Below are 14,889 nucleotides of genomic sequence, written 5' to 3'. Positions count from 1 at the left end.
AAACATGCTGTTTATCCACTGTGCAGGATATGTTAGTTATAATTGAATGCTGTTGAACTTCCACCCGAGCATGTGATTGGTGAAATGATGATTATACTCCTGAGGTTGACCATGCATGTTATGCGGGGGGGGGGGGGGGGGGGGGCAGTTACATAACATGCAAATGAATACATAGGATATACTACAGGGATATGAAGCATCAAGCTTTAGTAGCCGCAGGCGATGGCATCAGAGGTGACATGGAAACTGTTAACCTTGACATTAACAAATAGCAACTAAAAAGACGTTAACGCATCTTCGCACACATTTTCACAGTTCATTAAGTGACACTTGGAGAAGGCTGCTTTACTGAGTGGAACGATGCAGCTTACATAGCCTACTCGTGCTGTTTTGCTATCCTGCGAGTCCCAACACGGCTCGTGCATATTCATGATAGTGCCTGCAAACGTCAGGACGCAGCGGCGGCGGCTCTTCCTCTCTGACAGAGAGGAGGAGGAGGAGGAGAGAGAGAGAGAAAGAGAGAGGGACAGCATGCCTGAGTCCGGCTGTGTATCCTTAACCGCATTTGAGGGCAAATCTGCTCTCAACTCACCCGACTCTGTAACACCACCGTCACAGGAAACAACAATGGACTGACAGAGCACATACACAGCGCGAGACACGGAGGGAGTTAGCAAAGAGAGAGCGACAGCGCGCGCGGGAGAAAGAGAGGGAGAGAGAGAGAGAGAGAGGGAGAAACGCCGCCTTGTTTTTGAAGCATACACACATTTTTCAAGACAGGCACTGCTCGGGTTTCGGGACGGATTGAGTGACCATAACGTCTTTGAGGAGGGGGGGGGGAGATGTCACAACAGAGCTGGGGCAGCACGAGGAAGCTGCCACGCGAGCGCTCATTGCAGTGCATCTCCGGTAAGATGGACGAGACGTATTTGGGCTAAGGATTTGTCGGAGAGGGAGATGTTTTTGCTTTTGCCGTAGGCTGTTACGGAGATGAATGCCTTCCCTGGAGTCATGTCTCGTTCGTAATATGTAGCACGAGCGACGGCAGAGCGCGTGCAAGCTGTTTCTCGGCTACTGAAGCCCGGGAAAAAAAAGAAGCAAAACCGAACAGCGAGCCCCTCCAGCATCCTCTCCCACCTTCAGTTTCCATGTGACGGCCGTGGTGCCCGGCTAAGAAGTGAGCGAAGCCTCCGGAGCTGTCCGTGGTGCTGAACGTAGTTGACCTTCTCTCCCCGAGCGGAAAATCAAGCCTCCTGCATCACACAGTTAGGTGGCAAAGCAAAGCGTCACAGGCCACCACCACACATGCGGACAGCTGCCGGGCTTGACTGAGTCAGCCGGACAATCTGCTCTTTCATGGCTGTGGCACGCAAAATCAAAACTTTGCTGACCGTCAACATTTTGGTGTTTGTGGGGATTATCCTCTTCTCGGTCTACTGCAGGATCCAGGACCGGTCCGAGGAGCTGATTCAGATTGGGCGTATTTCTGACCAGAGGCTGCGAGCCAGGAATGGCAAAGTTTCCAACTTGGTGGACAGGCAGTCCATTCTGCAGAGGCTGGAGAGGCTCGAGGATGTGGTCTACAACCAGCTGAACGGTAGGGAACTGAAAAGCGGGCAATACTTCTGAATTCCTTGCAGAGAAATAATCATCAAAATGTAAAAAAAAAAAAAAAAAATACGTCCAAACCCAAAGACAATACAAAAAAGTTGCTTTACCCTCTTGTGCAGTGTAGAGCACTTTCTAATTGCATGTTTGCCCAAAAAATGATCATATACAACTGTGACTCATGCATATTTTTGACCTTGTCACCCTGCAGCCTTATCTCTCTGGCTTCATTTCGCACATGAAACCATGTCAAATGTGTCAGTGAGTGAGGGTGTGCAGTGTGTTAAGAAGCTAATGAAGCAGGCTGACGTAGTACAGTGAAATACATGCCATAGTGCATTGATAGACTTTACTGGGCTGTTACTTTAACAGCCTATCACACTGTGGCACCCCTCACCAATAATTGACTTGTTGTAAACTTCACATAAACTTATGCTTCAAGTATTGATGTGTGCAGGTCTGTATGGGAACCCACTCAGAGGAAGTCTGTCTCTGTTTCACCGGCAGTTCATTTCACCGGAGGCTCAGCTGGTGTAACAGATCAGATTTAACAAGCTGTCTGAGTTTTGAAGGAGAGTCAAATGTAACAGTTTCACAACAGAATGACATACTTGGATTTCCTTATGTTGGCATTAGTCTGGGTGCAGATTTGAACCAATCAGCAGAGCAGCAGTCTTTAAAATCAGGCTATGTTACATAGACTGTCTTACTTCAGGTGGTGCTCTCCTGAGGGACATCTGCACAATCACAACTAATGTTACAGATTAAATGTAGTCACTATATTGCATGGCTCATATTTATGATTGAAATGACAGTTTCTGCATTAGTCCAATCCAAGTTTATAACTTATTACATGAATATCCATGAGTTACATACAAACTTTAAGGAAACAAAAATATTATCTGTCCTGAGCGTAGATTCTAAATCATGTATAAAATTAAATTTCTTACAGTTTCCACACAATCCACATCATGCATCCGTGTCATTTAATGTTGTTTGAATGGATGACAACTAGGGCTGAAATATACAAGTTTATGTTTTCCTTCTAAACTGCTTGATTCTGGTCTATTTAATGTCATAATGTATATATATATATATATATAAAAAAAAGCCTGCCACTCTTTCCTCAAGCCCCTGCCAATGTCTTCATATTCTTAGTTTTTTCCCCCTCACCATAAAAAAATACATTCTGTCTCAAAATATCTGAAACCTGCTTACGCCACAGGGTTGAGTGAAATGTTTTGTTTTGTTTCATCTACTGAAGCTACAATGTCTTGTTCTCAAGTCATGTAATGAAAATCAGAACCATGGTGGTATGTTCTCCTTACCAAGATGTTACTGACTGATTTCTAATCCATCAGTAAGGTCCATTAATGTTTACAAGCTGCTCTTCTCTCCTGGGAAATACAGTAGTGGCTTCATCATGTGTCTAAATAACAGGATCTTATAGCTCAGGCTGAACAGGGGTGTGAGGTATAGGGAATTGTGCTGGAGGACGCAAATTCTGTATTTGTTGTTGCATTTCATGCAGGTCGCCAGTAGAGGTCACATAACTTAATAGCCTTTTATTAAACCACAATTCATCCTCCTGAAAGCTTCTGTTGAAGCCCTGAATTCAAAAGATTGGAGAAAAGAAAAAAAATGCAAGGAGAAAATAAGATCTTCTCTTTCCTTTTTTTATGGCACTCTGTTAAAACTGATTCTTACGTTATAAAGAAGCAGAAAAATGTGTTGACAGTCCATTTGATGGTTTTTTCAAGTAGTTAAGGATGTTTCACAGCTTCATGGCTCCAAAACAGTGCATCCAAGGTCTTTTTATGCAGGATCTTGTTACTTTGCCCGAGCTGTGGCGGCTATTTGCTGGTCACTCTGTCACTTTGAGTTATGCTTGGCATCTGGCATGCAGCCAGCAGGCAATGGCGCACAAAAAAAAAAAAAAATACAATGCATCCTCTCAGTCACTTTGCTTTATATAGATAGAATGCGATTGAGCCAGTCAATCCCACAGTATCACTGCAAAGGGACAGAAAGACTCTGTGTCTGCAAAATTCTGTAAGGACAAAGAAATGCTATCTTCATACTAAGTGTTTGTGTGTGACATGTCAAAATGGGGGTTTCCAAGCTGTAATTTGTCTCGTGACAGCTTTTAGAGGAAATGTGAATTGCAGAGATTTCTATCAAGCAAAGTTTAATTTTAGTTGACTTTTTTGCCCTGAGTGTTGGCTGAGAGGTTTCAATCTCCTTGAAGGCTAGATAAACCAAGTCAGAAGAATTACGTGTATGAATTTAATTTAGAGAAATGTATTTATTGGTTTAATTCAGTGCATAAAAATTGATCTCAAAACTGACCACAAATAGATTCATCTAAAAGTTTACAGCTATCACATCATCTTCACTTATTGACAGTCACTGCTTTCTCTGCACAGTTAACTCCTGGGACACATTTTGCAGGTGTTTCACAAGTGAAGAGAGGAATTGCCGGTTTGGGGCTTTAGAAGCAAGCAAGCATTGTATCATGCTACCATACCATACCTGCACTGTTACCTGACATCCATTCAATCAATTAACAAAGAGCAAAATGTGACATAGCTGCTGGGGAATGAATGAGGAAATATTTACTAGTTCACTATTGGATGAGGGGAAAAATGTGACATTCATACAAACAAGAAAGTTACCACCTGTTCACCATTAGTTACTGAAACAGAAAACCTTGGCATAGTTGAAAGGGACAAATTAGGACTAAAGTAGGGACCTACTGCTAGTTAACCATTAGTTAATGTGGAAAAAATGGCATTGTTACTACTAATAAATTAGGAATGACTGAGGAACTAGCCTTTACTTAACCATTAGTCACAGTGTAGATCCTGAGCAACTCCTCATCAAATTGTGTAGATCAGCTAATGATAACTGTACACACATTTTTCTATACAAGGCAGAAACTGAGGATCAAATGAGGAATGAACTACTATTTAAACATTAATTGATGGAAATAAGTTTTTCAAGAGTTTACTCAAGCGTGAAAGCCCTGTAAGAGAAATATATTAGCATCTTAAAGCTAAGAAGGGGTCCAAGTTTAATTAATCGAATAAGGTAAATTCACTCATAATTCCAAATTTAGATTTAAATATATCAAAGTGATTATTCTAGATAATGAAGATATTCAATGTGAGAATGACAAATTCCATCAATAACCCCTAAACAAACTCTTCCGTCACTTTCTCCACAATCAAAGTCTGAAACAGAAAAAGCAAAAAGTTGGGGTTGTGTATTTTAACAGCCAATTAACAGACAATTAACAGCCATGTTAATTAAAGACTGCACAGAGACTGGAAATGTTGTCTGACTGTCACAGTCCCTTCATGATTTGTCTGGAGCTCTTTAATGGCACACTTAATCACATTCTCATATCTCATGTCACTGATTTCCTTTTTCTCAATTGTCACAAAGGTCACAATGTATACTATGGCCACTGGAAATAACTATGGTGAGAGGGGGACTCAGTGTGCCAATAACTATTACCATGTCCAGCAGCGATATGAAGTAATTGCCCATTCCCTCGGTTGTTTATTGCCTACCAATGGCATGCCGTGGGAGCTGCAGCGAGGTCCAATTAGATTTGAAGGACATAAACAAGTAACAGAATTACTCTTTATGGTCGTCTGATGGATGGTCAGAAAACAGCGGTCAAGCTTTATCAGCCGCCCGTTCAGCGCAGAAATGAGCAACATGAGGGTTATCAGCAGCTCTGCTCTGCTGTGGAGGCCACTGTTGTCGTGTAATCAGATGAGGGGGTTTTAAGCTTGTTAACAGGCTTACAAAGCAGCTATTTGACCTTAAGTACTGCATTAGAACCAACAAATACCTTCATGCGGTACTTACCTGCTGAAGACCAGTCGTCTGACTTAATGAACGCCAGACACAAATAAGATTAGCTGCTATCACATTGAAAGAGATGGAAAGGAATATTTTTAAGAGTTGAGTTTGACTCTTTAAATTCAAATTAGCTGTGGATATTTTGAGATAAGCTGTAGGCCTAGCTATCCAACATGCAATAAGGGCAGCGATTATTCATGAATTCAATGCTGCCCTACAGTATGTCGTTTTTCTACTCTGATTGTTCCTGCCTTCTATGTAGCATGACACAAAATGAAGTTCATAATAACAGTGGCAACTTAACCACTTATATTAATAAGTATTTATTTTAGAAACTACAGGTCTTTCATTTCAGACAGAAGTTGCTGTTGCTACAGATTTGATCAACAGTGGCTAGCTAGCTAGGTAAACAAGCTAACATCGACTGGATGTTACAGTTTTAACAGTACTGAGGCTGACCGTTTATTGTTTCCAGTTAACTTTTGTTTGACAAAAGTAATGTACAGAGGTGTTAAACGTGCTCTGGACAGCTACTTAGTGCAACTTTATTTTCGGGCGAAGGACTAATGCTTAAGCCTTTTGTCTCAGGAAAAAAAGTAATCCTTCCAAGTTGGTGACCCAAGGAGAGAAAATGGAGATAAAGAGACTGAATAGTTCATGCAGGTTCATTTGAGTCTAACACTTACGACACTGCTTGCTAAAATAGTCGTTTAATATTTGTAAATCATATGTTTTTACGTATAGCTAAAATTTTCATGCTTCGCAAATGTTTTATGTACGGCAAATGTTATGCCATTGGGTAACAACAACATTCTTTTAGTTTCAAGCTTTAGATATTTGGAAAGGCTAGAAAGGGGTAGATCCATCCATCCAACCATCTATCCATCCTCCCATCCATCTATCCATCCTCCCATCTATCCACCCATCCATGTACCCTCCCATCTATCCATCCATTAATCCTCTCAATGGTTGAATGGAAGGCTATGTAAAAATAGAGATCTAGCACAAAACATTTAAAAGTCTAAATAAAAAGATGCATATTCTACATTTCATTGACATTCAAATAAAATTAATATTTGATTTGACCCAGGTTTTCTCTTCATTACCTCTCTTCTTTTACTATTCTGTCACTCAAGGCAGACGTCCTCTAAAGATAAGCCTCTTCAGAAACAGATAATGGTTCAGCCTTTATTAAATATACTACTATTCACTGTTCTCCACTGACCAGTGCTGTCATTGTCCGTGCTTGGCTGTGGTCCCTCAGCTCATGGTCGTACTGAGCCTCTTGTCATCAGCCATGCATGTCACTCCTGGCCTTCTCCCTGTGCGTAGGTGCTGATGGGATGGCGGCCTCGCAGGCCCAGCTGCAGCACCAGATATGCGTCTTATCTGTAATGCCCAATTATGGCAAAGAAGCCAGCGCTGTTTATATGCTAAGCCTGCTGGGGAAAAGACTAGATGAGAAACGAGAGATGTCACACTCGTTCTCTTCCATGCTGACACACACTTGATGCTCTGACAGTGTCTTCATGATACGCATCGCAGTGTGACTATATGTTGCCATGCAGGGTGTAATGGCGGATGCAGGGACACCACATCCCAGTGATATGAATCCTGATGATATTAAATATATTCCAATAATGATATGGAGATGTGGCTCTGGTCTGGTCGACAAAACAGTTTCAGAAACAGATAAGAATCAATTCTGCTCAGCCTTGAGGAATCAGGATAATGAATTCTGCAGCTAACCTGACAATCATTGTCAGCCTCAGACAATAATGGATCCTTCAGATGGAGCCAGCCTTCTTCTTATTTACACTGCTGGCCTAGAGTCATGTGTGATTTCATCACTAAAATTTAATGATGATATTTAATAAAGGAGGCATATGAAGGCCAGTATTCTAATCTGGATAATAAATGATAAGCAATGAATATTCCTCTGCCCGCTGCATGTTTACAATGGGTTTTTATATTCACGAAAAAAAGGTTTTTCTAAATGTGTGCCACCTGTTCTTGTAAATGTAACAAAATATAAAGTCATTCAGAAATAATTAGATAAAAGTATCTAAACCAATGTTAATAGGTTGTGAAGTTGACCTGTAACCTTTACCTTTTGTCATGGAACAAGAAAAACTAAGAGGAGGACCCAGGTGCGGAACAAAAAAAATATGTAATTAAACAAAAAGGCAACGGGTCAAAAACAAAGGCTGTGTCCGAAATCACTCACTCATTCCCTATTCACTATATAGTGAGTTTAATGCACTGGACTATATAGTGCACTCACTCAGCAAAATAAAAAAAAAACATTTTGGACACTACTCACTCACTCACCAGCCGCTGACAGTGACGTCATTGTTGCCGCGCAACTGAAACGCACAGCTTATCAACGGCCGAGGATCGATAACAACGGTAAATAACAGCATGAATTTCCGTGATAACTCATATTATACTGAGTGCATTTTCACGAAACATTTACAAATAATAAATATTTGTAAAATATTGAATTTTACATAGACATATTTTCGGACCAAAACTAAATAATTTATGCTCACAGACTCTGGTTTCTCGTCTGTCATCATTAGGACAAACTGACAAAACTAAAGTTAATGATCTTTTAATCTTTATTAAAACCGATCATAGATTTCATTAAGCGCTCTGAATATGAACTTTATTGAGTTTCTGTGTTCATGCTGGTCGCTCCTCTCGTCCGTTTGAGAGCGGGCGAGTCAAACGCCACTCTCCGCTCGTAAAAATCTTTTGAACCGCAATGCATGATGGTATATATTGCTCGCATAGTGACCATCGCTCATACACTACTTTTCAAAATGCATTGTGGGATACATTGAGTGGACTATATAGCGTATGACCATGCTCACTCGGAATTCAGACATCACTACAAAATGGCGTTTGCACTTTGAAAACTATATAGTGCACTATATAGTGGATAGGGAGTGATTTCGGACACAACCAAAGCTTAATTTCAAAACGTCCAACAGAAAATATCACTGGGAGAACTGACAAACGACATGAAAGCACAGGACTGAAATTCTACAACTAACCCGGGAAAACTCTGACATACGACAAACATCTAACCCACAAGGGAAGATACACAGAGACTAAATAGACACAGGGGTAATCAAACACAGGTGAGACTAATGACACAGGTGAAGACAATCAGGGCAATCAACACTGGAGGGAAACACACAGAGGCACTGAGGACGACTATAAATTAAATCATGAAACACTGAAGACACACAGAACTCAAGAATGTACCAAAACACACTAGAACATAAAGAAACACTAGGATACAAAGTTACAGAATAACACACGAAACACTGAAGACTTAACTAGAAAACACACAAGGGAAACAACACCGGGGAAGAATGAGAACTAAAACAATATAAATACATCTAAACTCTGACAAAAAAAACAGACCAAATCATGACATTATTTGCCTTTGATATCCCACATTATTGTATCCTTTATAGTGAAATTGCCTTAAAATGCATAGATTCACTCTTACGAGTTACAACAGCATGACTTTATGCGGTGATGATCTGTGGATATGTTAGTTATAGACAATGGGTTTGATATCGTGATTTTTGGCATGGTTTGTCTATATGGATCATTTTTTAATTAAAGTATTATATATGTGCATTAATGGAGAAAGCTTCCCTGATGCTTCGTAGGTCTAGGTTACAAAATAGGGAGGTCAATTCATGCCTTGCACTTTGAAAAACTGTTTTTGAAACTAATTTAAATGTTGGGCTCTTTATGCCAATTTGGAGAGACAGGACAGTTGATAGAGTCAGAAAACTGGGGGAGAGAGAGAGAGAGAGAGAGAGAGAGTGAGTGGGGAATGACATCAGGGAGAAGAGCCACAGGTTGGATTTGAAACCAGGCTGACTGCTTTCGAGGACTTTGGCCTCTGTACATGTGGCGCAGCACTAACCACTAGGCTACCTGCCCCACCATGAACTTTGTATAGTGACTGTCCAGTAGTGACTACAACAGACTGAGAAATTGACTCTCGGTTTGATAGTTACTACAGTAGTTATAATTTACACTGCTGTATAATACACTTCGGTGGATTTAATTATGCTCTGTTCTGTGTTCTTTGAGTTGCTGTTGGACTTACTGGTGTAGGACACTATTGTTTGGGTAAGAGGTTGGACACTCTGTTGACTCCTTTGTGGAGTTTTTTTAGAGGTAAATTTAAAACTGTATTATTTTGTCTGACTGACACTATGACTGGCATCCCTGCATTAAGCCAGTGACTGCTTGAAGTCTGCAGAGGAGGTTGTTGGGGCTGATGGACGAGACAAACCAACAGGACTCTGACTTATGCTCAAGGCACGTGCAAGATCAATAGTCAAAGTTGAAATATTGCAACGAGTCTATATAAAGGGAAACACGTAATTTGACTAAACTTGTGAATCCTCTAGTTTCCTTAAAGCACTGTAGGTTGACCAAAAATAAAATATTTCTGTTGAGACTAAGATAGTATTTAAGGTACCTGCTGCTAACCAAACTGATTTTTGAAACTGATAATTTTTAGACTCCAATCTTGTTAGCTCAAGCGTTCTGAGATTGATAAAGTTAATGAGGACTAAAGGGTTATAAATTATCATCCTCGCTAGTCGGCACCAGAATGACTATAGTTGGTTAAATTCTTTAATTATTTTATATGTGGGCCCACAATGCCAGTCAGATGTTATTCTCAAACTCCAATGATTAAGCCACCAGCCGCTGGCCAAGCCTGTAGCCATAGACAGGCTCTGGATAATGGACCTTCTGGTCTGGCTCTACTGCCCAGATGTAAACAAGCATATTGAACGCATAGTATCTGGTAGGAGCAGTGCGGTTAGTCAGTGCATGTAGGCTGTGTCAGGTTGAACTGGCATATCGACCATACTAATGCGTGAGACTAACCACAAGAAGCACAGGAAAGTGGATGTTAACATTCAAGGAGGACCAAAAGCTGGCAGTGCTAATGTTAGCCAGTCTCAGCTAACCAAATTACCATTTTATTTAGACTAGTTGGTTAGCCCGAATTCAAATTTCTGTTTCACTTACCAGGAAACAAGTCCCTTATTGTTAAATAGGCTATGATTCACCGTTCACACTAAAGTTTTTATTCATAACCATTGATGATGTTTTGCAGTAAATTCATATATAGAGTTGGAGCATGGAAAAAGGTTGAAGATATTCTCTTCTGCAAATACATGTATACATATAAACACACAATGCATATTAAGCCCCTATAAACTGTTTATTTCAAGGCTTGTTGCCAGCTTTCTTCATATCCATCTCTGCTGAATTGACCAGTTAAGATTCCTTGAAACTGCAGGATAATATCAGATAATTGCTATGCCAGCCAAGCTTGCAGTGTGGCCTCCACAGAAAAATCGAGCTGCGTCTGTTCCTCATATCAACAGATGGACACACAGACAGTAAGTAAACAGCGCATACCAATGAAGAGCTCAGCTCTCAGCCTCGGCCCTCCAGGAGCTGTGGAGTAATCACCATATTTGGATGGCCTCGAATCCTCGGGTGCTACTGAAGATTTGTAATTGGAGCTGAATGGCTGCAAACTGGCTTCTCCCACAGGAGGGATTTAGCATGCCCTGCACCAGCCAGTGTGGTGGCATTTTGACAAGCATGGGTGGGGTTCACGTCATGGACAAGCCATCTGGCATAACGGCATAGTGTCACACAGTAACACAGATACCCTCCAGGGCCGGAGGCTCGAGTCTGGAGGGCCTCTGTGTCTCTGTGTGAGTCTTGGAAGCGGGACAATAGCTGCCAGCTTTGTTTTCTGCGTTATTTTTTGCTTCCCTCCACTTTCACTTCCTCTGCCTAATGGAAGAAAACTCCATTATGGGATGAGAGGCCTTAAAATCTGATACATTGCCTTCTGTCTGACTGAAGCACTTCAGCAGAAGTTTAAAGATGCTACAGAAACACTCTCATAATGGAGAGGTTGTTTTGTGACATTTAAACAACTGACACACATTTGAGGCTTTATCTGCAAAGTTTTAATCTTTTTAATTTTTTTGTTTTTAAGCAGCTGCTTTGATAAAGCCCAGCAGACTATTGGGTGCACTTAAAGTGCTCTGCTTGGCTTTGATCCATCTTTTATTTACTCTGTTCTGTTTCTTCTTCTGAAATCTATTTAAAAAAAAAAACAAAAAAAAACAAAGTCATGCAAAAATGTAATATGCATGAATAAATCAATAGCAAAACCCATAAGCGTCTTTTACAGAGCACCATTTTCTTTAATCCACAAATGGGTTGTTTGCTAACAAAAATAGATGCTTTTAATACGTAGCGTATCTTGAAAATAAAGAATCGGACTGTGGGCATGTGTGGGTTGTGTATAACTCAGTAAGGATTAAGAGCTATTCCCCCGGCGAATGCAGGAGTTAAAAATGTATGTGCACATGATCCAGTGAGGCACTTTGTATAAAAGCATCCAGCAAGTGGGCTGTTATGTCCTGGTCAAAAAAAGATGACAAAGAATAAAAGCCCACACTGGGCATAAGTACACATTCACTGACACTGTTTTATAAATGGGAACAAATATGGGAGAATTTCTATACACATCTACATGTGTCAACTAGTACTTCATTCAAATGTCCAATGTAAGATTCACCCTCTAAACAGCCCATTGACTCTTTCATCATCTCACTTCAGTCAGTCAAAGCCCAACTTCTGTTTCTAACTCTCCCATTAGACATGTTAGCTGGATCCCTCAAAAGTCAGGTGCCAAACCCAACCTCATTGTGTCCAAATATACGTCTGTCTCTGAGCTCTTTCCCTAAAAGTCATTTGTCCAAATCCCTCTGACACGCTGCATTAAACCCATAACTGCTATGAATTATACAATAACCTTCAGAAAGTGTCTGATTTGGCCTTTAAAAGATCCAGTCTCACACTCAAAGATGACCCCATTTTTTATGAATGATTTATGAGTAAGAGTGGATTTATGCGTGTCGAAAGTGACACAGCAGAGTTCTGAATATTGATGGTTAGAGGAGGATGTGGGGGGGGATTCAGTGATGGCTTCAGGAAGAGGGAAATAACTTCTTCTGGTGGGGCTTAAAGCCTTCAAAGGCCAAAACAAATCTATGAAATATTGAGAGCTGAAGGAAGAGCTGCATAAAATGTCGCTCTGCCGATCAAAACAACAGTAGGCACGTCAGGAGATGAAACACTATGATTTGGAAAAATTCTAGCACTAGACCCCGAAATTATCTCTCAACAATTGATTCTTGTTTTTTCTGCTAAATTTAAGCCCTCACACAACACCAGAGTAAACCAAATACACAACGTCTGCAGAAACAGCACAAACTGCAGAGGCAGGAAATACTCATTTTATCATATTTGTAGCTTTGGCTCATTTGTTATCCAGCTTTATTCATTACTTCTTCATATAAAAAAACAGGGTTTGCCTTGGTTTAGAACTGCGTTCAAGCAGCAACATTTATTTCAACCCATAAAAGACCTGATTCATAATTTAAGTTTAGCTTCCCTTGCCTGTTTGTGTCAGACTCTCATCCATTATCAGAATGCATTTTCAACATTAGCAGGTGTTTTGTGTGTATAGTGTTAGTACTAAGTAGAAAGCATTCTCAGTATAATATTTGTTGTTACTCGACCTGCAAAGCAAAGCAAAGCTCCTTTCGTTATCTTTTCATTTCACACATAATAGGTTCATTCTTATCCATGCACTGATTCACACCATGCTTAATATTCTATGAGCCAAGCTTTTTAGAGTTATACGCAGTTAAAGAAATATCAATGACAAAATATATTTTAAGGCTTATATGTAGATTGTGTGTTTTTTTTCATTTCAAAAGCCTTTCTGTGTCAGTCAGCACCACAGACTGTACATACAAATGGACAATGTGCCTCAGGTGCCTCAATGTGCCTCAGGTATCACGAATAATGTTATGCATCATGTGTTGCTATTTCAACTTTTAATGTGTGATTTAAATAATGCAAAAATGATATTTGAAATGTGATAAACTTGAGAAAGTGTCTATACCAAACATGAATAGCCCAAAAAAACTTGCTTGAAATAAATAAATAAATATATCTGAAACTTAAGGTTCAGGACTGAATCCCTCCCTCAAACAACCTTCCACACAGTTCTTTAAAGGTTGAATGAGTGAAGAGGTGTTTGTCTTCCCACCAGCCCAGATTTTATTTCTGACTCTGCGCCCCATTTCTCTCCTTCCCTTTTGAAAATGTCACTGTCGGAGCACCAAAGTGACGGTCTGTTAAATCACAGCCATGAGTCATTTTAATGAGAGCAGAGGGGTATTTTAAGTCGGACATATTAAGTCTGGTGCTGAATTAGGTTGTGTTAGACCAGAGGAGTCGAACATGAGGGGGCCAAGAACTGGCTCTTAGTCACCACCAAGCACTCCAAGACACAATCTGGCCTCTTTCCTGAAGATAAAAGGAGCTGCATGGAGCAAACACTGTGGAAATAACGGCTTCATGGTTATTTTTCTGCTACACGCTGTTACTGTAATGCCTCTAATGAAGGCTTATGCAGCCATTAAGAATCTGTTACCATGTAAAAGCTCCATGTTATACTGAAGGTCACTGTGGAAATCTGTGTATTTAAAACAAAGCTGTGAATGCACAAAACAAAACAAATCAACTACAGTTCAGAAATGCATATAAGCATAAGTCCAAAATACAGATCGAGCAGTCAGGTTGGAAAATGTTAACTCTTACATTTAGAGGTGCAACATAAAATACAAAAACATCTCCAAATAGGTTCAGAAAATCTATTTATCTTTATACTTAAAGAAGAAATTAAAGTTAGTAAAACTAAGCTTACTTAATTACATTATATGTATATTTTTTATACATTATTATTTATTTGCGGAGACAAAATGAAATATAAAGAAATAGTGAGTGGACAAAGAGAGAAGAGATGAGCTATTACTTGACCTGCAACAGTTAAGAAATATCACAGGTCACATGCATGAGGCTGCAGGCTAGGTGTTAAAGATAAACAGCTGTGCTAGGGTTCTATCACAACAGGTATTATGTTGTTTTTATACAACAGCAAACAACAGCAGTGAGACATAAGCAGCATATTTGTATTTCGGTTGACTTAATCCTTCAGTTGAAACACAACTAGTGACAACTAGACTGGAACTGAATCCTGTACTCAACTGTGTGTGTGTCTACATGTTACACCATTACCACAGAACAGCTACTTAATATCATGTTTCATCTTTATTCAAATCATCCCAATTTGGAAATCCACTTTTTTCCTATCCAGGATCAGGTATCCATCTTGTTTCCTGGTTTTCACAGATAAACTTGATTGGCTCAACCTGATCCAAAAACAATGTCCTTGACATGCAATACATTCCTCAACAT

General features: G+C 40.1%; 1 protein-coding gene across 1 annotated transcript in view; it reads left to right on the top strand.

Annotated features, from left to right (window-relative positions):
• The first annotated feature begins 490 nt into the window (after window positions 1-490).
• Window positions 491-14,889, top strand: part of galnt9 (polypeptide N-acetylgalactosaminyltransferase 9) — a 106,597-nt gene continuing 92,198 nt past the window's right edge. The window contains exon 1 of the mRNA XM_020631111.3: window positions 491-1,597. Coding sequence (XP_020486767.1) covers window positions 1,357-1,597 — 241 coding nt within the window. The 5' untranslated portion in view covers window positions 491-1,356. The remainder of the gene's footprint in view (window positions 1,598-14,889) is intronic.

This window comes from Labrus bergylta, chromosome 2, assembly GCF_963930695.1.
Source record: "Labrus bergylta chromosome 2, fLabBer1.1, whole genome shotgun sequence".
In the NCBI taxonomy this organism is placed as follows: domain Eukaryota; kingdom Metazoa; phylum Chordata; class Actinopteri; order Labriformes; family Labridae; genus Labrus; species Labrus bergylta.
This window is presented reverse-complemented; position numbering and strand designations above follow the sequence as displayed.